Here is a 21,904-nt window from a genome sequence, read left to right as displayed (position 1 = left end):
AACTCCATGCTTCTGGAATTTGTAATGGATAGATGCACTCACAGCACTAATAGCAAGGAGAGGAGAGACATTTCTCAGGTTCTCGTACAAAAATGAGCCTACAGCCAGAGGCTTCCTGGTCCTGATTTGACATTCAGTCTTCCTGTTACCTAATTCCTGAGCACCTGGAGAGCAGCAGCCAGAATGGAGCACTGAGGAGCATTGTGAGTTACATATGGGACACCTCTGGATGTTAATAAATTGGATTTTAAGATGCAGCACTTCCACGCTGGCCTTTATTCAACCTTTTAAATTTGAACTTGATGGTAAACCCCGCAGGTACTGATGATGGTATGATGGTGGTGGTAGTAGTAGTAGTGCTCCCTAAATCAAGCTGATAGTATTTACAGTGAAGACAGGTGATGTAGGCAGAGCTGAAGTACTCAATGCTTTTTTTGCCTCAGTCTTCATGGACAAAGTCAGCTTCCACATGATGGTCCTAGACAATGCAGTAGGGGAAGGTGGAGGGCAGCCATCTGTGGGGAAGGAACAAGTTCTGAGCTATCTAGAAAAACCAGATGTACACAAATCCATGGGTCTGGCTTTAATGCACGTGAGGGTACTGAGGGATTTGGGAGAGGTCATTGCTGAACCTTTGGCTATTATCCTTGAAGACTCTTGGAGATTGGGGGAGATACTGGATGACTGGAAAAAGGCAAATGGTAGTGCCCATCTTTTTAAAAAAAAAAAAAAAAAAAAAAAAAGACAATCCAAGGAACTATAGGCCAGTCAGCCTTACCTCAATCCCTGGGAAAATAATGGAGGGAATCCTCAAGGAATCAATTTTGGAGCACTTGGAAGAGGGGAAAGTGATCAAAAGTAGCCAACATGGATTCGCCAGGGGCAAGTCCCTGCCTGACCAATCTGATTAGCTTCTGTGACAGGGAAACAAGCTCTGTAGACATGGGGAAGTTAGTGCATGTGATATATCTTGACTTCAGCAAGGCTTTTGATACGGTCTCCCACAACATTCTTGTCCATAAGTTAAGGAAATATGGTTTGGATCCCTGGACTATAAGATTGATAGAAAGCTGGCTTGATGGTCGGGCCCAGTGGGTAGTGGTCAATGGCTCAATATCTGGATGGCGGTCTGTTTCAAGTGGAGTGCCACAAGGCGTGGTTCTGGGGCCGGTGTTGTTCAACATCTTTATTAATGACCTGGATGAGGGACTGGATTGCACCCTCAGCAAGTTTGTGGATGACACAAAACTAGGTGGAGAAGTAGATATGATGGAAGGTAGAGAGAGAATCCAGAGTGACCTGGATAAACTGGAGGACGAGGCCAAAAGGAATCTGATGTGGCTCAACAAGAAGTGTAGAGTCGTGCACCTGGGGCGGAAGAATCCCAAGCATTGTTATAGGCTGGGGACTGACTGGCTCAGCAGGAATACAGTGGAAAGGGACTTAGGGGTTATGGTGGATAAGAGGCTGGATATGCATAAACAGCATGCCCTTGTAGCCAAGAAGGCTAACATTGGGGTGCAGTAGGAAGATTATTTCGAGCAGATGTAGAGAAGCAGGTGTTTCCCTCTATTCGGCACTGTTGAGGCCACATCTGGAATATTGTGTCCAGTTTTGGGCCCCCCAGTATAAAAACGATGTGGATTTGCTGGAGCAGGTTCAGTGGAGGGCGGCAAAGATGATTAAGGGGCCGCAGTACAAGACGTATGAGGATAGGCTGAGGGATTTGGACTTCTTTAGTTTACAAAAGAGAAGACTGACCATTGATTAGTTTCTGCGATGAGATAACTGGCTCTGTGGATACAGGAAAATCAATGGATGTGATTTATCTTGACTTTAGCAAAGCTTTTGATACCGTCTCCCACAATATTCTTGTCAGCAAGTTAAAGGAACGTGGATTGGATAAATGGATGGTAAGATGGATAGAAAGCTGGCTATAAGGTCGGGCCCAGTGGGTAGTGATCAACGGCTCGATGTTGGGATGGCGATCAGTTTCTAGTGGAGTGCCCTAAGGCTCGGTTCCGGGTCCTGTTCTGTTCAACATTTTTAACAATGACCTGGATGAGGGGTTGGATTGCACCCTCAGCAAGTTTGCAGATGACACTAAGCTAGGGGGAGAGGTAGATGCGCTGGAGGATAGGGACAGGGTCCAGACTGACTTAGACAAATTGGAAGACTGGGCTGCAAGAAATCTGATGAGGTTCAATAAGGGCACGTGCAGAGTCCTGCACTTGGGCCAGAAGAATCCCAAGCATTGTTACAGGCTGGGGTCCAACCGGCTTGGTAGTAGTTCTGCAGAAAAGGACCTGGGAGTTGTAGTAGACGAGAAGCTGGACATGAGTTAAGTGTGCCGTTGTAGTCAAGAAAGCTAATGGCATATTAGGTTGCATCAAGAGGAGCGTTGCCAGTAGATCCAGAAAAGTGATTATTTCTCCTTATTCGGCTTTGGTGAGGCCGCATTTGGAGTACTGTGTCCAGTTGTGGTCCCCTGATTATAGGAAGGATGTGATACACTGGAGAGGGTCTAGCGGAGGGCGACCAAAATAATTGTGGGGCTGGAGCATATGACTTTTGAAGGAAGGTTGAGGAAATTGGGACTGTTTAGTCTGCAGAAGAGAAGACTGAGGGGGTCTTGATAACAGCCTTCAACTTACTGAAGGGAGGCTGGAGAGAGGCTGTTCAGTGTTCACGGATGGCAGAACACTGAACAATGGTCTCAGGTTACAGTTGGAAAGGTCCAGGTTGAACATTAGGAAAAACTTTTTCCACTAGGGTGGTGGTGAAGCATTGGAATGGTCTACCCAGGGAAGTAGTGGAGTCTCCATCCCTGGAGGTGTTTGTCTTGCCTCGGCGAAGCCCTGGCAGGGCTGATCTGATGGGTTTAGTCCTGCTTGGAGCAGGGGGCTGGACTCGATGGCTTTTTTTCGGTCTCTTTCATCTCTGTTGTTCTATGATTCTATGACTTAGGGGTGATTTAATAGCAGCCTTCAACTTCCTGAAGGGGAGCTCTAAAGAGGAGGTTGAGAAACTGTTCTCAGTGGTGTCAGATGACAGAACAAGGAGTAATGGTCTGAAGTTAAAAAGGGAGAGTTGTAGGATAGATATTAGGAAAAACTACTTCACCAGGAGCACGGTGAAACATTGGAATGTGTTGCCTAGAGAGTTGGTGGATTCTCCATCCCTTGAGGTTTTTAAGTCCTGGCTGGACAAGGTCCTGGCTGGGATGACTTAGTGGGGGTTGATCCTGCTTGAAGCAGGGGGCTGCACTAGATGACCTCCTGAGGTCCCTTTGAGCCCTGTGATTCTGTGAAATTCAAACTTACCTCGTACTGTAGACGTAGCCAGTGTGTTGGATCCTCAGTCTTCATTTTCTGCACAGAAGGCCAACATAAGTGTCTCACTTATGGTACCACTGCCCCATGGGGACTCTGTTGTGGTACGCTTTACCTTTTATGTATGGCTCTATGCAGCTTCCTTTTCCTGTCTTAGATGAAACAGGAATGGACATGGTCAGAGTACTACTGCATACTGTGGATATCCAGATGGTATACTTACCCCTTTGAGGGCAATCATTAGTGAGAAGTTGCAGATGACTCCATTGTAGTACCTTTCCCTGACTGGCCACCAGTGTTCCCTGTAAGATGAGCACTTGGGTAGCTTCCCAGGAGAGAATCTGGTGCTGCGCTCTTGATTAGTACAGCACCCAGAGCCGGCACATCCCCACATGTCTCAGTGCACATAACAAAATTTATTCTGCCCAGGCATGGAAAAAGGTATAGGGAACTCTGCTGGCTACCCATATTTTTCTACCCTAAAGAGGTCTGAAATAATGTTGTGATTTAAACAATCAGAAATAACATAATGTCTATTTTACAGCACTGCTTTTATTTTGTTGAAAATGGGAACCAACATATAATGAAAGTGTTCCTAAATAAAAATTAGGTAGAAAATAGGAACCATCAAGACATTTTATTGCCCAGTAGCATGCACCCTGAAGTATGCATTTGTGGTTATAAAATTTATATTTTTAATGTTTCACATGCTTAATATACAACTGATCTGCAATTAAGTGTAAGGAAAAAGAGATGTCAGTGTAAAACTAGAGGGGGAATATTTTGTTTCAAGCTTTTTTTAGAAGTTGTTTCAAATTACATTGAAATAAATCTTTCCATTTCTTTTAGGCTGATCTCATAAATCAACTGTATCAAGGCAAATTGAAGGACTATGTAAGATGTCTAGAATGTGGCTATGAGGGCTGGAGAATTGACACTTACCTGGATATTCCATTGGTCATCAGGCCTTATGGTTCCAACCAGGCATTTGCTAGCGTGGTGTGTACTATTATGCTGAAAGCTAGTCCATCTATACACACATAGAGTACATTATGCGACAGTGGTATAATTTCTTACATGGTAAGTATCATCCTAGATAATCCATCTTGGGGTGTTCGTCTTTGTGCAGTGAACCAGCTAGCAAGTTCTAGAAGATTTTTTTTTAACCCTTCAATGAGTCCTACTGGTGCATGTATAAGGGGAGGGGAAGTACAATTATTCTTCCTTGATCACAATAACTCATTATTTTCTTTCTGATAGACTTATTTGCCCTGGGTATCTTTTGTGAGATCACATGATGTGCTTTTGTTTGGCTGGGATTTTTATTAGTAGTACTCCTATTAGATTTTGTTAGCACAGTTGGAAGGTGTAGGGGAAGAACAGGACAGTTGGCTTCTAGTTTAATCTTTGTTGTGTTTTAAAGGCTGTGTTTACACTACCACTTTCCTTCAAAGGAAGGATGGTAATTAGGGCGTTGGGAGTTACTAATGAAGTGCTGCCATGCATAGGCAGCACTTCATTAAGCAAATTTCCCCCCACGGCAACTCCGAAGTTATAAACTTCGAAGTACTGGCATGCGTCTAGCCGTGGTGCATCTGCTGGTACTTCGAAGTCTCCTTACTCCTCAGGGACTTTGAAGTTGCCCCAGCACTTCGAAGTACCGGCAGGTGCGCCGTGGCGAGATGTGTGCCGGTACTTTGAAGTTTAAAACTTTGGAGTTGCCACCGGGGGTGGGAATTTGCTTAATGAAGTGCTGCCTGTGCACGGCAGCACTTCATTAGTAACTCCCAACGCCCTAATTACCATCCCTCCTTCGAAGGAAAGTGGTAGTGTAGACAAGCCCAAAAAGTTTTAAAATAATGCATCCCTCAGCCATTTGTCAAACATTCTAATGATGGTAATTCCATTATGCCTCTGTTTTTATTAATAGTTTTGCGTCAAAATTAGAGTTGCTGGCAAGTGTAGGGAATAATTTTAATTACCTGCTTTCCACAAGAAAAGTAATTTACATATTTTCTCATACCACCTTTGTGGTTTTAAAAATAAATAGTTGATGGAATTATTAAAAATACTGGGAGATGGGTCAAAGAACGTTTTCCAGAAATATATTTTAAAGCAAGACACATTTGGGTTGTAAGTGGGTTCATATTACTTTTATTTTTCTTTATTTTAAAATAGTAATAGTCTCCCTTGTATTTAGTGAATTGATACTGTTGTAAAACATTCACAGAATTCTTTCTTAACAAAAGATATTTCCAAGTTAGCTGCCTTTGTAGTTTGATATATAGGGCAGTTAATATTGTAAAGCTAACACCAGTACCAGTTTGAAAAATAGCAAGGATCAGAGATGTTCATCATGTAACTTCTGGAAAGGATGGGTAAGGAAGGATCTCAGCATTTTTCCAAATTTTTTACACCTCACTGGAGGTGTGTTGGAAATTACAGTTTCAAGATGTTGCAGATATTAGTGTGTTTAAAAATAGTGAGAGACAGCCATTTAAACTGGAATTCAATAAATTTTCAATAATGTAACAAGCAAGGAATTTTGCTTTTTAGCCTTTTTATTGGTACAGCAAATAGAGCTATATAGTGTGTTCAGAAAGTCTAAGTCCTTGCATGTCCTTAGAGCTGTAAAGAGATTAAAAAAAATTGTGATTAATTGCATGATTGAAAAATAGTGGGATTAATCATGCTGTTAAACAGTTTTTTTTAATTTAGCCTTTCTGGTTGTAGAGAAAAAAAGTTGAACATGGGAACCTTAAGGGACCACAGCCAGAAAGCAAAGAGAACTCAAGTTTTATTTTTCTCCAAATCTCCTGATTTTTCAAATCAAATATCCTGGTTTTTGAATGCTTGGGGTTAGCAATACGGCAGGAGGTACAGCATGTAATTTTGCCCAAAGTACACAGGATTTCCTAGAAATTCTCATTCTACAATGAGCTCTGCTAATGTAGACCCATGCATAGTCTTAGGACAGGAAAAAGGTATCCACAAGAGCTATTCTTGTAGTAGGACCAGGATTTTATTTGGTATTGTACCTCCAGCAGAGGCCAGTTTCTGACACAAGAAAATGAACCAGCCAGTATGAACCTGGCCCATGTGTGGGGACAGGAGTAAGGGGAATTCCTACCTGGGAGCTGTCAGCCTCTGACCTGAAGCATAACATTCCATTAATCCTCATTACCAAGGATATCAGTATGCTCCAGGCCCTTTGAAAAATTTAATCACATCCTTTAAGTTTAAAGAGAGCACTTTCTAGCTCCCTAGACAATATATTGCACCTTCACTGAAGTATTCACATGGCTACCATTCTGCAAACCAGCAGTTTTGCAAGAGTTAATTCCTGCACCTCCACCTCCCCCCCGCCCCTCCCCCTATCACCTAGTAAATTACTTCCCAATCAACAATCAAACTTCTTGTTATGAGTGGTAAAGCACAGCGGGGTTGAGCAAATTTGCAAGAGGGGGCTTACAAAATCAGCATTTAAATGGTCTAAGGCAGCAGTTCCCAACCTTTTCCAGAGGGGGACCCATTTTAACAATTCAGGAAGACTTGGTGATCCAAGGCAATTCAAAAAGGTGGGGGGGGGGGGCAGGGGAGCAGTGCTGTAACTAGCCAATTTTGCGCCTGAGGCAAGAATATAAAATTGTTCCACATCATGTTTAATTATTCCATATAAAAAGGAAACTACATTAATAAACCATGTTATTTTATTATAGTTTATTTTATTATACTTAGTTATGGTGGGGGAAAGACTCATCCTCAAACCGCTCCCCCTTGCCCCTGGCTTAAACCCCCTCACTCTGGGGCTGGAGGAGTGTATCAAACAAAAAATAAAAAACATAAAAACTGAGAAATCAAGCTACAGAGGAAAAAAAAACGAGGGGCAAAAGGAGGGAAGAGTAAAGGGCAGGCAAAAATTACTGCTAGAATCTATTAAGTGGCTTGCCTGGGATCACTACAAATATCAAAGACACGGAAGCAGTCTTTGCGTAAGGTGTGGGGGGGGGTTCAGCTTTTTTCACTGGTGGCCACATGGCAATTTTTTAAATGTTCCAGGAGCTGAAAACAAAATAGCCCCAAGCTGCAACCACCACCCTCCCTGCAGCCCCAACAGTTCCCAACCTTAGACCTCTCTCCTGCAACCCCAAACTGCCCCTATGCTTAACCCCCCCCAGCTGACCTCAGCCTCAGAAACCCCTCCAGCAGCCTCAAACAGTCCTCAGTCTCAGACTCCCCCCACCCACCCCAAAGTGTCCCCAGCCGTAGACACTTCTCCCTCTCCCCACCACAGCCTCTTCATCTGTGCTGCTAGGCTGGGTGGCTCCCCCAGCCATCCTGCTTCCAGCAGGTAACAAAGAGGAAGCCGTGCTAGTCTATACACTATCAAAACAAAAAGCAGTCAAGTAGCACTTCAAAGACTAGCAAAATGGTTTATTAGGTGAGCTTTTGTGGGACAGACCCACTTCTTCAGACCATAGCCAGACCAGAACAGACTCAATATTTAAGGCACAGAGAACCAAAAACAGTAAGCAAGGAGGACAAATCAGAAAAAGATAATCAAGGTGAGCAAATCGGGGGGTGGGGGGGAAGGTCAGGAATTAGATTGAGCCAAGTATGCAGACAAGCCCCTATAATGACTCAGAAAGTTCCCATCACAATTTAAACCATGTGTTAATGTGCCGAATTTGAATATAAAAGCCAGTTCGGCCGTTTCTCTTTCCAAAACGATGCAATAATTTCTCTTCAGTAACACACATACCTTTAGGTCATTGACAGAATGCCCCATTCCATTAAAATGTCGACTAACTGGTTTGTGGATCTGGAGTGTTTTGATGTCTGTTTTGTGCCCATTGACCCTTTGTCTAAGGGAGTTAGAAGTCTGTCCAATATACAAAGCAGCTGGACATTGTTGGCACATGATGGCATATATGATGTTAGTAGAGGAGCATGAGAAAGTGCCCGTGATTCTGTGAGTAACCTGGTTAGGTCCAGTGATGGTATTTCCAGAGAAGATATGTGGACAAAGCTGGCAGTGGGCTTTGTTGCAGGGAAAGGTTCCAGGACTGGTATTCCTGGGGTATAGACTGTGGCTGTTAGTGAGGATCCTCATGAGGTTGGGAGGTTGTCTGTAGGAAAGAACAGGCATGTCAACCAGGGCCTTCTGGAGTGTGGCATCCTGATTAAGGATAGGTTGTAGGTCTTTAATAATTCGTTGCAGTGGTCTGAGTTGGGGGCTGGAGGTGATGACCAGTGGTGTTCTGTTCTTGGCTTTTTTGGGCCGATCTTGGAGTAGCTGGTCTCTGGGTATTCGCCTGGCACTGTCGATTTGTTTTTTTACTTCTCCTGGTGGGTAATTCAGGTTTATGAATATTTGGTAAAGTTCTTGTAGTTTTTGGTCTCTGTCAGTTGGATCAGAGCAAATGCGATTGTACCTAAGAGCTTGACTGTAAATAATGGATCTAGTCACGTGTGCAGGATGGAAACTAGAAGGGTGTAGAAAAGTATAGCGATCAGTAGGTTTTCAGTACAGTGTGGTACTTATCAGGCCATCCTTGATTAGTACTGTAGTGTCCAGGAAATGTATCTCTTGCATGTTGTAATCGAGGCATAAGTTGATGGTGGGGTGTAGATTGTTAAAGTCTCTGTGGAATTCCTCCAGAGCCTCTGTACCATGGGTCCAAATCATAAAGATGTCATCAATGTACCTTAAGTAGAGGAGTGGTAATAGGGGATGAGAGCTGAGGAATACCATCCCTGATGCCACCACAGCCAATCTGGTGTCTGACCTCTGTAACTTTGTTCTCACACAAAATTATTTCCGTTTTGGGGACAATTTATACCTCCCAGATTAGTGGAACTGCTATGGGCACCCGCATGGCCCCACAATATGCTAATATATTTATGGCTGACCTGGAACAACGATTCCTCAGCTCTTGTCATGTTTGGGTCATGACCCATAGGTTGGGAGTCCCTGGTCTAAGGCAATCCAAAGAAATCTCTGCTGCAGTAGTGGAATCTCTGCTTTGGATTACAACAGCATCAGGTGTTGAACTATAAAAAGCTAGGGCTGTCAGTGAACATGCATTATGTGGCTTCATTTTTTTTAACTTGTCAGTTCTGCCCTATGTTAATCGAGAGCCCTAATATATATATCATTTTTAATAATTCCATTAATCATTTACTTTTTAGTGGTGTGCTTATGTCTCAAATTATTCTGGAATTGGCAGACAAGTTATCTGCCACTGAATATTATTGAAAATTAAAATTTGTGTTTATATATTCAAAACAAATATATAGGGAGCTTCAACATTTCAATACTTAATGATAAATTTTCAGATTAAATAGTTGATATTTCACAGTATTTGCTGACTATCAATATCAATTATGTGACGAAACAAACTAGTTTTAAGCTTTTGTGTTGAGATAGCTATATGGGTCTAGTTTGTATTTATGCTCCATTTATTTGAGCTATTTTGTAATTATGTGTATTTTGACTATGAAGTTGATTCTCCTCCCTGTATTTTTCTTGCCTATAGAAGATGTTGTTTTAGCTTTATAGTCCTCAACAGTGGGGAGATATGGAGGATACTTGCTTTTGGAGAAGGGAAAAATCGCCTGTTTCTAAATGGAATTCTCTGAAGGTAGTATCCTCCATTGATCCACAGATGATGATGGTGGTTCAGTAGGCTTAGATAAAAGGCAATGAGAGAGAGAGAGAGAGAGAGAGAGAGAGAGAAAAAGGTTCACACATGCGCTAATAGGGCTTGTGGAAGGGAATGTAAAACTTTTTAGACCTTGCTAGTCAGCTCCTGAGGGAACTTGCAGCAGGCGACACTACCCAAGATAGGGGATCTAAGGAGGATACTACCTTCAAAGAACTCTAGTTAGAGGTAAGTGATTTTCCATTACTTTTGAAAGAGAGACAATGGATTTGCAAAATAAAAATAAGGCTATTTAAAAAGTATGCTAAAATTTATTATGCCACTGTTTGCGATAGTAGACTAAAAGTTTAAATATGTAAACTTTAATGTTATATTTTTGTGAATGCAATTATTGGAGAATTTTCAAAAGTTAAGAATAATTACTTCCTTTTTGTCTTATTTTCTAATCAAAATAGATTTTGAAACTGTACTGAATTTTCTGTCAGCCATTTAATATTGTTCTTTAGGTTTGCAGTTTGAAGAAACCCTGTTTTCTTTGTTTTCTGATCTCTCATTTTTCTGATTCTCCTTCCCAACCCCTACACCTTCCTTGGTTCATTTCATGTAGTATAGCTTTAACATTGTTAATGCATGTTAACATATGCTCCAAGATCATCTAAATGAGTTCAATAACTTTGAGGGTTTAATTTTAGAAAAAGCATGCATATATCTGTAGAAATTTTACATAGGTCTGAGACGTCAGTAAACTAGTTGTGTTACTGTATAAGCCAGATTGTTGTTTGGCATGTGATTTAGATCCTGAATATAGACAATGTAAAACATAAAGTCACCTATATTCAATTTTAGAAATGTATTTTTTGTTGATGCAAATGGCTGAAGGTGGACAGTGAAATTATCTGGCCATCAATACAATGGTATAGAGCATAGTTTCTCAAGGTCGCAGAATGGGTTCAGGTGGCCTGCAAACAGGGTCAGCATTAAGGCATAAAAAAAGCAGGGCAGTTTCCTTAGTTCCCACGCTAAAGTTCATTCCTCCCCGCACAAAGCTAATTTACGTATTTCAGCCCTGAAACTTCCTGCTTAAGGATAGGGCTCAAAAATTTTCTAAGGAGGAGGGTCATGTTTTTAAATAATAAATTCCAAGGGGATTGCCAGTACAAAAAGGTTGAGAAACATTGGTATAAAGCAAACGAAAGAAGATGTGCTATTGAGGCTCAACTCTTGTCCATAGAGTAGGGCATTTGGTAAAGATTCTTTGGACTGCTTTCCCAGCAGGCCTAGTAGTGATACGTGTTGAATATCCTTCGATTTTAATAGGAGTCATATATGTTGAACACTTCCTTGACTCTTTTGAGACTGCAAACAAGGATATTGTGATGTTGGAATCTGTCTAAAGAAGATATATTCAGACCACCAGTTCATAATGGGCTTAAACTGCAGCATGGGAGGTTGAGCTTTTTTACACTGGGAAAAATTTCCTATCAGTGTGGTTAAACAGTGTAAAATGAATTGCCTCAGGTGGTTGTAGAATCTCCATCATTGGAAATATTTAAGAACAGGCTGGATAAATATCTACCAGGGATGATATAGATGGTGCTTAGTCCTGCCATGAGGGTAGGGGACTGGACTTGATGACCTCTCGAGGTTGCTTCCAGTTCTAGTAGTTTGTGATTCTGTCGAACAACATAGAGAAGCTCGCACATCTGGGGAGCAACGTAACATATGAGCTAGACAGTAAGAAGGAAGTAGTGACTAGAATAGTGAAAGCAAAAACGAGTTTGAAGGCGATGGTAAGATCTGGAAAAGCAAAGCAATTAGCTTAGGAATGAAGCTAAGCGTCTTGATATCGTGTGTATTTAGCAGCATGTTGTGTGGATGTGAGACGTGGGTGCTAATGAAAGATTTGAATGGGAGTGTATTGGCATTCAACAGCAGTCATTATAGAAAGATCCTGAGAATAGGATGGATGCAGAAGGTCTCCAATGGAGAATTATATAGGAAGATACAGCCGAAAGAGAACCTACTGCAGAAGGTTATACAACGGAAGTTACAGCTATTTGGGCATATCTGCAAATGAACGATGGATGAAAAATCCAGACCCTGGTATTTGGCATAATGGACAGTTCAAATAGTGGAGGCAGACCCCACAGAGAATGGGTAAATGATATAGTAGATTGGTGCGGAGCTAGTCTACAGAAACTAAGCCACTCCACACTGGATAGGGAAAGACTGAAGGAAATAGTGTCCGATGCCTCCCTCACTAACGGGCACTGAGCCCATGGTTGTTGATGATGATGATGAGGATGATGGTGAGTTTTAATGACATTGCCATTACTCACCTGGCTTGGATTTTAAACAATGGGTCTGTAAATAAAAGGATAAGTTTCCTATTACCCGTCCTCTAACGCTTCTGATTCGCTTTCCAATATATCTTTAGGTTAGCAAATTCTAGAAACTAAAAAGACATGTAATTTGGGACATTTGATTAGCAAACCATGTATCATAGTGAAGAAAGAAGCCAGATTGTTTGTTTGTTTGTTTTTTTTTAAATTTGTGAAATCATACCTGTATGCACAGATGGTCTTTTCTTTCTGATTCATGTTTGGAACTCATTTAACTGTACATAAAGATTCTATATTTCATATGCATAGATCTAAATAAATTCTTAAATATACTTAAACTGGTCATGATCAGAAACAATAGATATACTATAATGACATTTTGCCAAAAACAGAAGCTTATTCCAAATGCCTTTTTATATCAGACGTTGGGTAGATTTACCATTATTCTAATACATTGTGTCAAGTACTTGAATACTCAGTTCCATAAAAACTACAAACAGTGATGGTGTGGGACATTTTGAAAATAATTGATTTTTTCCTGATCTGTTAACTTAGTGTCAGTTTTTTAGTGTTTGAAATACTACCAGGCTAGATAATATTTCCTCATGGATAAATTGTCTTTTTCTAAAATACAGCTACTGAAAGTAGGTGTCAGATGATGCCACTGATGTGGCGAACGATGCAAGAGACAACATTATGCCACTGGTTAATTTTGTTGAGTGTGTGCATTATAACTGGATAAGAGAATAGACTGATAAATACAATAATAGAGGAAAATTTATACTAATCATCAGAGGTAGTTTTGATATAAAGAGTATATAGTGGAAAGTTGGAGGAGAGATGAAAATACATCAACTGTATTTGCATATGATACAAGTTGTGTGTGTGACTAAGAAAATAGTGAAGCTGTTAAATAATTTCAGTAATCCATAGGTCAGAGTGCACCTCACTATCCCTGTGGTAAGCAATGAAATCATTAACAAGGGGACATTCCTGTTTATGATATTTCTTTCAGTCTTTTGGCGGTCCATAGGAGTATCACCTGTTTTTCTGTGTCCCCCCGATAGGTATGTTATAGTATGATTCCTTGTTGACTTGCACATCATACTGAATCTACTTAAAGTTTACATAGCCTCTTATGTTCATCTTCACATGTCATTTTGTTTGTTGATGGATGAATTGGAGCATTTTTTTATTTTGTGAATATATTTTATAGAGACTGTCTCCTAAGCTTGTCTCCTATGTAATAAACAGAATTATTGGTGTAAAATAATTAGCAAAACAAAGATTTGTAGTCGCACATGGAGAGATTAGGAAAGTTTTCTGACTGGCATTTATTCCATTCCAATAGCTATATTTTTGTTGTTTTCTAAGTTTGGTATTCAGCATGCTGGCTGTGGACTTGTTTTGCTTTCATTTAGTGTGCTCTGAATTGTTAAACTCTTAATGCCCAAAAGCCCCACTGTCAAATATAGGAGTCTTTTTAAATGAAGACATATAGCTTATTTGCCTTCTCCTTATTTTATCTGCTATATTTTGAATATAGCTTCTTGCCATTATTCAATAAACTCCCAATATTTGCATTTAGATTAAAGTCACTCCACGTTATTTAGGAAGTAACTGTATAGACTACTTGGCCTCACTAAAAAATTTTGTTATCTGAACAGCTTTCCAGCTTCAAAGTTGTGATTCTCTTTTAGGTTTATTAAGATATTCTCTCCCGCCCATTTCCCTTTTCAGTTTGGTTACAAAACCAGTAAAGGACAACAGCTAACTTTCTTGTTGAAATTTGGCACGTTTCTCATTTTGTGAGCATTGTGGTTTGGAGAACAGTCCTTTTGTAATAACAAAACTTTTCTTTATGTAGAAAAAGCAGGGCTGTAAAACTTTTGTTTTGTTATTTGTTCTTAGTGCTTCCCTGTGTTCTCAGAAAAGAAATGGAGGGGGAAAGGAATGAATTGGAGGTTTTTTGATCCTTGATCACCTCCCAATGAGATCCATCAAATGAGATCCATCAAACATGATTTAGATCGTAATCTTATAAACTCTGTGCCAGCCATTTTGCAATTGGTGAGTCTCTTCTGCCCAGCTAAGCCCCCTCTGACTTATTCAGACTTCGTGGAACAGTTACGTTCCATCAGGAGACAATAATTTTCAGGGCATCATTATGGTTTTTATTTGATCTTCACTTTTAAATTAAGCACCTAATCAGCTTGCCAACGGTCTTTCTGTTTTTAGATTGCAGATATCTGCTAGTGAGCAGATATCTACAGTGTATCTATCATCTGTAGTTCATAAACCCAGTCTTACCAGCTTTCAAGATAACTGGGTAAAAGTTTTAACCTTCAGTAAGTGTGGATAAGACACTTCATTGAACTGATTTAAAATTAATTTTAAGTTTTAGAGTGGATTTTGTTCTTACAGATTTCTTTATTGGTATGCACAATTTATACCTTAACATTTGTTGAAAAGAGGAGAAAAATTATCTGCTAATGATGCTTTAACTTTCTAGATATACTGAGAAGCTAGATGGAAATCACTTCACTAACTTGTATTTAAAGAAGGGTTAGTCATATCTCCCTTGTCACTGGGGGTTGCTCGTGACAATTTTTGATTTACAAGTTCATAAGGTTGTGTTCTTCTTCGAGTGTCCCCGTGGGTGCTCCACAATAGGTGTCGGGCTTGCCCGGCGCCGCAGATCGGATCTTCCAAGCAGTTTCTGCCGGACCGCGCATGCGCCGGTGCGCGCCGCTCCCTTGCGCACTCCTGGCTATGTGCGCGATCCGGTCCCCACCAGTTCCTCTCAACCGCCGTCGGCTGCAGACGGAATCCAACTAGGCTAAGGCCAAGTAACGTATTCAATGACTTAACTGTTTCTTTTAAAGTTTCTTTCAAGTACTTAGGCTACTGCAAGTTAGCCGGTTGTTATTTTTACCAAAAAAAAAAAAAAAAAAAAAAAAAAGCAAACTACAAGCAGGACAGCTTCACCAGTCCCAGTAACAAGCGCCGGAGGCCAGGAGCATAGGGCCATCAGCCCTCCTGCTGCGGCAGGCCATCGGAGGGGGAAAACAGCACAGAGAAGGTGCTAAGTACCTGTTTAACACCTGAAAGACTCACCAACAATGTCTTCTTCAGGATTTAAAAAATGTGAGTCCTGCCGAGAGGCGATGCCAGCGTCCGATGGGCACAGTCTATGCATAAGGTGCCTTGGGGAGTCCCACGTTGCACAGAAATGCTCCTTCTGTGCTAAACTAACAGCCAGAGCAAGGAGAGACAGGGAGATGCGGCTTAAAATGCTGCTTTTTGACAAGGCCCTCCAGCCAGACGTGCTGGAGCGGCCCCAGCAGGAGGGACCTTCCGGGGCCCATAAAAGGAAAGCTGCCTCCCTCACCCCATCAGCGCAAAAACAGAGGAAAGCCTCCCCAGCCCGATCCCTGCGGGCAGCAACAGCGAGCGGGACGGGAGGAGCGAGCAGCCCCCAGCCGCAGCAACAGCTGATCGGCGGCGGCACGGAGAGCCACGTGGAAGCGGCTCAGCCTCCGATAATCAGCCAGCCACCCCGCACCGCAGGCAGGGCAGCGGCTAAACAAGCGCCGGTACCGGCGGCACCGCAGGCAGCGGCACCGACCCCCGGGGAACCGGCGGTGCAGAGCGCGCAGGCACACAGCCTGCAGGCACCGAGGGACACCGCACGTGCGGCACCGCCTTCAAGCGTGCCTAGCACGGTGCGGACGGGGCCGGCATCCCCCGTGCGTCAGGGGGCGGAGTTACCCCCTCCAGGGAGGGGGAAGGCTGCACACAAGAGGAGGCATCGCAGCCCCTCTCCGGACAGGGCTGTGGAGCTGCTCTCTCACAGCCCTCCGCTTATGCTGCAGACTCCAACCAGAAGGCAGGGGTCCCCCCTAGCCTACCCGGAGCCCCCTTCTCCATTTTTGCAACCAGCCTCACCCTGGCTGGAACCACCTTCACCGTTCCTGGGGTTTGAACCGCTGGACTATTATGCAAAATCGCTCTCTCCAGTGTCTCGACGATCTCCCTCCCCCAGACGCAGAGGGTATGCACCAAGGGAGTGGTCTAGGTCACCCTCCCGAGAACAGTGCCTATACTGCCATGGTCGCCCCTACCACGCGGGGCATAGACACCATCGGCAATCTACTAGGGAAAGATCCCCACAGACGATCCCGTACCCCCGAGGGCAATCGCGACCGGGGACAGAGACTCAAGCATCTCAGGGGGGACTGGCTATGGAACCCCGAGACTTTCCCTCCCAAACCTCTAGCGAGAGGGTGTACCATCAACAGCAGGAACCGGAAGGGTCCAGAGAGACGTATCCCAGCGGTTCCTCGCTCTCCTCCCCGGATGAGGCTACGGCCCCGGGGGACGTCCATCCTCCGGACGATCTCAAACAGTTTCAAGAGCTGTTTAAGAGGGTGGCCTTCACGCAAGGCATCCAGACAGCAGAGGTGCAAGAGAAACACCATAAGCTCCTCAAAAATTTGAGACCTCCGGCCTCCTCCAGAGTAGCAATACCGCTTGATGAAGCGATCTTAGAGTCCGCCACAACGATATGGCAGACCCCTGCGACTATTCCGCCTGTCCAAAAGAGAGTGGACAAGAAATACTTCGTGCCGGCGAAGGGCATGGAGTTCCTGTTCAGCCACCCACAGCCAAATTCCTTGGTGGTGGAGTCGTCGCAACAAAGATCAAAGACATCTCAATTCAAGACAGGGGGAACAGACAAAGATGCCAAGAAGCTAGAGCTGTTCGGCAGAAAGCTCTACTCCTCCTCCACTTTAACGCTGCGCATGGCAAATTACGCAGCGCACTTAGCGAACCATAATTTCCACAACTATTCCAGGTTAACCTCCCTCATGGACTCGCTTCCAGAGGAGAAAAAGCCGGTGCTCAAGGCCATAGTGCAAGAAGGCTACACGGCCTCGAGGACGGGAGTTCAGATCGCCCTGGATGTTGCGGACACAGCAGCACGTTCCACAGCAACGGCAGTGGTGATGCGAAGGGAGTCTTGGCTCCAGACCTCGGGTATACCGAGGGATCTGCAGGCGAAGATAGTTGACCTTCCCTTCGACTCGCAGAAGCTGTTCGCTGAATCAACCGACTCGGTCCTTCGTTCAAGTAAAGACTCAAGAGCCACACTCAGGACCCTGGGGGTTTACACCCCTCCATACACAAAGAAAAGGTACTACCCTCAACAAAGACGGTACCAGTACCAGCAACAGCGCCCCCAGTACCACAGGGGTTACGAGCAAGGGCGACATCAACAGCACCAGCAGTACAGAATTCCCAGGCGACGTTCACAACAGAGCCGTGCGTCCTCGAGGCGGGGCCAAAGGCCACAAGTTTGACATACAGATCCAGGACTGCGCCATCACTACCATCGCACAAGGTCATCCGAAGCAACTATTCCACCATCGCCTCCGACCATTCTACGACCAGTGGCAAAGGATCACCACAGACAAATGGGTGCTGGAGATCATAGCCACAGGCTACGCCATCCCCTTCCAGTCGCTCCCACCGTCACGACCTCCACCCAAGCCCCACCTCCAGGAGGCCTCTCATGTAGCGAGGCTCAGGCAGGAGGTGGACCATCTCATGCTCATAGGGGCGGTGGAAAGAGTGCCGGAGCAACTGCAAGGGAAAGGGTTCTACTCCAGGTACTTCCTCACGGAGAAAAAGACAGGAGGCTGGAGTCCCATCTTAGACCTTCGCGGCCTCAACAGGTACCTGCGCAAGCAACGTTTTCGGATGACCACAATCGCCTCCATCCTTACAGCACTAGACGATGGAGACTGGTTCGCAGCCCTCGATTTACAAGACGCGTACTTCCACATAACTATCCATCCGGCTCACCGGCGATTCCTCCGGTTCATGGTAGGCAACGAACACTTCCAATACAAGGTCCTACCGTTTGGCCTCTCCTCGGCCCCCAGAGTCTTCACCAAGACCTTGGCAGTGGTGTCAGCCTGCCTGCACAGACAGGGGGTATTTATTTTCCCGTATCTGGACGACAGCCTGCTCAAAGGGGCCTTGAAGGGGGAGGTTCTGCGCATGATACGCGTCACAGCAAACACGTTCTCTTCACTCGGCCTGGTTATCAATCTGGCAAAATCAAAAATAGACCCCACACAGGACATAGGGGCTCGTATAAACTCGGTTACAGCGAGAGTATACCTACCAGAGACTCGCTTTCGGGCCATCGGTTCCCTCATGCAGGTCATCACCTTCAGCCCTACGGTGCCGGTCTTGACGTGCTTGCAGCTGCTGGGCCACATGGCAGCGGCGACGTTCGTAGTACAGAACGCCAGGTTACACATGCGCAGCATGCAGCACTGGCTGGCGAGTGTATACAAACCGGCAGTACACACCGTTCACAGGGTGGTGTTGCCCACAGCCGGAGTGCGCAAATCCCTACAATGGTGGGTAAACCCCAGGAACCTGCTAACAGGGGTACCCTTCCACCAGCCGCAAATATCGGTTTTTATCACTACAGATGCCTCCCTCATAGGGTGGGGAGCGCACATGGGCGAAGAGGTGACTCAAGGACTGTGGTCACCCACGGAACAGTCACTACGCATAAATATACTGGAGCTCAGAGCAGTGTTCAACGCCTGCAGACACTTTCGAGACCGCATACAAGGCAAAGTCGTCGGGATCAGTACAGACAATACCTCCACCATGTTTTATATAAACAGGCAAGGAGGAGCTCGATCCCGTGCCTTATGCGCGGAAGCAATCCGCTTATGGAACTGGTGCATCGCCAACAATATAATCTTGAAAGCCTCATACTTGCCGGGTGCGCACAACGTGAAGGCAGACCAGCTGAGCAGGCGTTTTGCACTCACACACGAGTGGCAGATCCGTCCCGATCTGCTACGGCCGATTTTCCACGCATGGGGTTTTCCCCAAATAGACCTGTTTGCCACTCAGCACAACAAGAAGTGCCCACAATTCTGCTCCAGGGCAGGACTGGGATGGGGGTCCCTGGGGGACGCGTTCGCGATCCCGTGGAGGGGCCCCCTACTTTATGCGTTTCCTCCCACAGTGCTGATCCACAAAGTCTTGCAGAAAGCCAGGAGGGAAAGGGCCCGGATGATCCTGATAGTCCCAACGTGGGATCGACAGCAATGGTTCCCCCTACTCCTGCGCATGTCGGACCGTCCACCGATGCCTCTTCCGGTGGCGCCGGATCTGCTCACGCAAGCCCAGGGGTCCATAGTGCACCCGCACCCCCAAAGCCTGCGACTGCAAGCGTGGTTAATCCATGGCTCAGCTCCCTAGAGAGCACATGCACAGTGGAAGTACAGCAAGTCCTAGAAAGTAGCAGGAGGACTTCCACCAGGAAGACCTACAAGCAAAAATGGACTCGCTTCACGGCTTGGTGTTCTACCAAACAGCTGGCCCCCCTTTTGGTGCCTATACCTACAATACTAGAGTATTTACTGGACCTCAAGAGAGGAGGACTCTCGCTATCCTCGTTGAAGGTCCACCTTGCCGCCATCTCGGCGTTCAGACACGAGGAGGAAGGGCACACGGTGTTCGCCCACCCTATGGTTACCAGGTTCCTCAAAGGGTTGGTAAACCTATACCCCCCTCGGAAACTGATTCCACCTTCGTGGAACTTGGACCTGGTGCTTACCACGCTAATGGGACCACCGTTCGAGCCCTTGGCCACGGTTCCCCTCCGCCTCCTTACAATAAAGACGACCTTTCTTCTTGCAATTACGTCAGCTCGTAGGGTGAGCGAGCTTGCGGCAGTCATGGCAACGCCACTCTGCACTGTTTTTTCCAAGGAGGCGGTAACCATACGGCTGCATCCAGCCTTTGTTCCCAAAGTTTCTTCCGAGTTTCACATTAACGAACCTATTGTTCTACCCTCGTTTTATCCAAAGCCTCATAACTCCAATGAAGAGGCGCGCCTACACCTCCTGGACGTGAGGAGGGCGCTAGCCTTCTACGTAGACAGGACCAAGTCCTTCTGGAAAACGGATAGACTCCTAGTCTCCCTCGCTCCCAAATCGAAAGGAGAAGGTCTCTCCTCGCAGAGAATCTCAAAGCACATTGTATCCTGCATAAAAATGTGCTACGAGCTCAAAAAGACTCCTTTATCGGCCACTCCCAGGGCTCATTCCACTAGGGCGGTGGCGGCATCAACAGCCTTTTTCAAGGGCGTTGCGTTAAAAGACATTTGCAGAGCGGCGACCTGGTCATCCTACGACACGTTCGCCAAACATTACGCCCTTCACAGGGTATTCCAAGAGGATACCCGTCTCTCTGCAGCGGTCCTCTCGGGGGCAAGCTGCACATAATCCGATTACCCACCTCCTATCTTGGGTTACTGCTGGGTAGTCACCTATTGTGGAGCACCCACGGGGACACTCGAAGAAGAAAGACAAGTTACTCACCGTAGTAACGGTGGTTCTTCGAGATGTGTCCCCGTGGGTGCTCCACTACCCGCCCATCCTCCCCGCTTCGGATCTCTGTTAGTGTTTTGCAGGGGCACCTGAGGCGGTTGGTCGAGGAACTGGCGGGGACCGGATCGCGCACATGGCCAGGAGCGCGCAAGGGAGCGGCGCGCACCGGCGCATGCGCGGTCCGGCAGAAACTGCTTGGAAGATCCGATCTGCGGCGCCGGGCAAGCCCGACACCTATTGTGGAGCACCCACGGGGACACATCTCGAAGAACCACCGTTACTACGGTGAGTAACTTGTCTTTCTAATAAGTAGAACACATCTGGAAGATGACAGTTGGTTCTCACTGCACTGGGAGTAGAGATTCAGTATTTGTTTAATAGGAGAGAAAAATTACATTTATTCTAAAATATTTTTACCATTCCCAGGCAGATTGGAACAAAACAATTCTTTAAAAAGACACGTAGGGAATGATTATTTAGTTCCTTTCTTCTGTATGTGCTCTCAATAATGTTACATCTGACGGGAGAAAATCCTATTCCTGAAGGGAAAGAACTATTTATAAATGGTGAGGGTAAGAAATTGGGGCTGTTAGCTTAACAAAAACAAGGTAAGAAATAATATCAATTATGCAGCCATTGAACAAACTACATATGATGTGCAAGATAACAGGGATATATTTCATTTTAGAGTGTATGCAAAACCAGGACCTGATGGACCCAGCACGTGGCTGAAATAAATATAATTAATAATCAAGTATTGTCCATGATTTGACTGCTTACCCTGGGTCAAGCCAGAAAGGTTGACTTGATGATTTCTTGACCTTTTGTTTCTATGGGTTTTTTTTGGCACCGTTTTTCCAGATTTCTGTAATTCAGATTGCCTTTGTGTGACTACTTCATGTTGCAACCATTGTATTCTGTATTTGCAATCTAAACATAAATACATTCTAGATCACATGCATAGAAGTTAACATTCTTAAAAAGTAGGTAAAATATTTTTTTTAATTAGGAAGAAGCCTTGCATGCGTTCATTCAGCCTGAGATCCTCGATGGCCCTAATCAGTATTTCTGTGAACGATGCAAAAAGAAATGTGATGCAAGGAAGGTAAATATATGCCATTTGTGTAACGTGTTGG

At 44.8% G+C, this 21,904-nt stretch overlaps 1 protein-coding gene across 4 annotated transcripts in view; it reads left to right on the top strand.

Annotated features, from left to right (window-relative positions):
* USP47 (ubiquitin specific peptidase 47) overlaps positions 1-21,904 on the top strand; it is a 129,043-nt gene that overhangs the window by 44,664 nt on the left and 62,475 nt on the right. For all 4 annotated transcript variants that reach the window (XM_074997377.1, XM_074997374.1, XM_074997375.1 and 1 more), the window contains 2 exons: positions 4,182-4,331; positions 21,778-21,873. In XM_074997377.1, the coding sequence (XP_074853478.1) occupies positions 4,182-4,331; positions 21,778-21,873 (246 nt within the window). The remainder of the gene's footprint in view (positions 1-4,181; positions 4,332-21,777; positions 21,874-21,904) is intronic.

The sequence above is a fragment of the Carettochelys insculpta genome, chromosome 6 (genome assembly GCF_033958435.1).
Source record: "Carettochelys insculpta isolate YL-2023 chromosome 6, ASM3395843v1, whole genome shotgun sequence".
NCBI classification, from domain to species: domain Eukaryota; kingdom Metazoa; phylum Chordata; order Testudines; family Carettochelyidae; genus Carettochelys; species Carettochelys insculpta.
The sequence above is the reverse complement of the archived record's forward strand: the minus strand, read 5'-3'. Positions and strand labels throughout refer to the sequence as shown.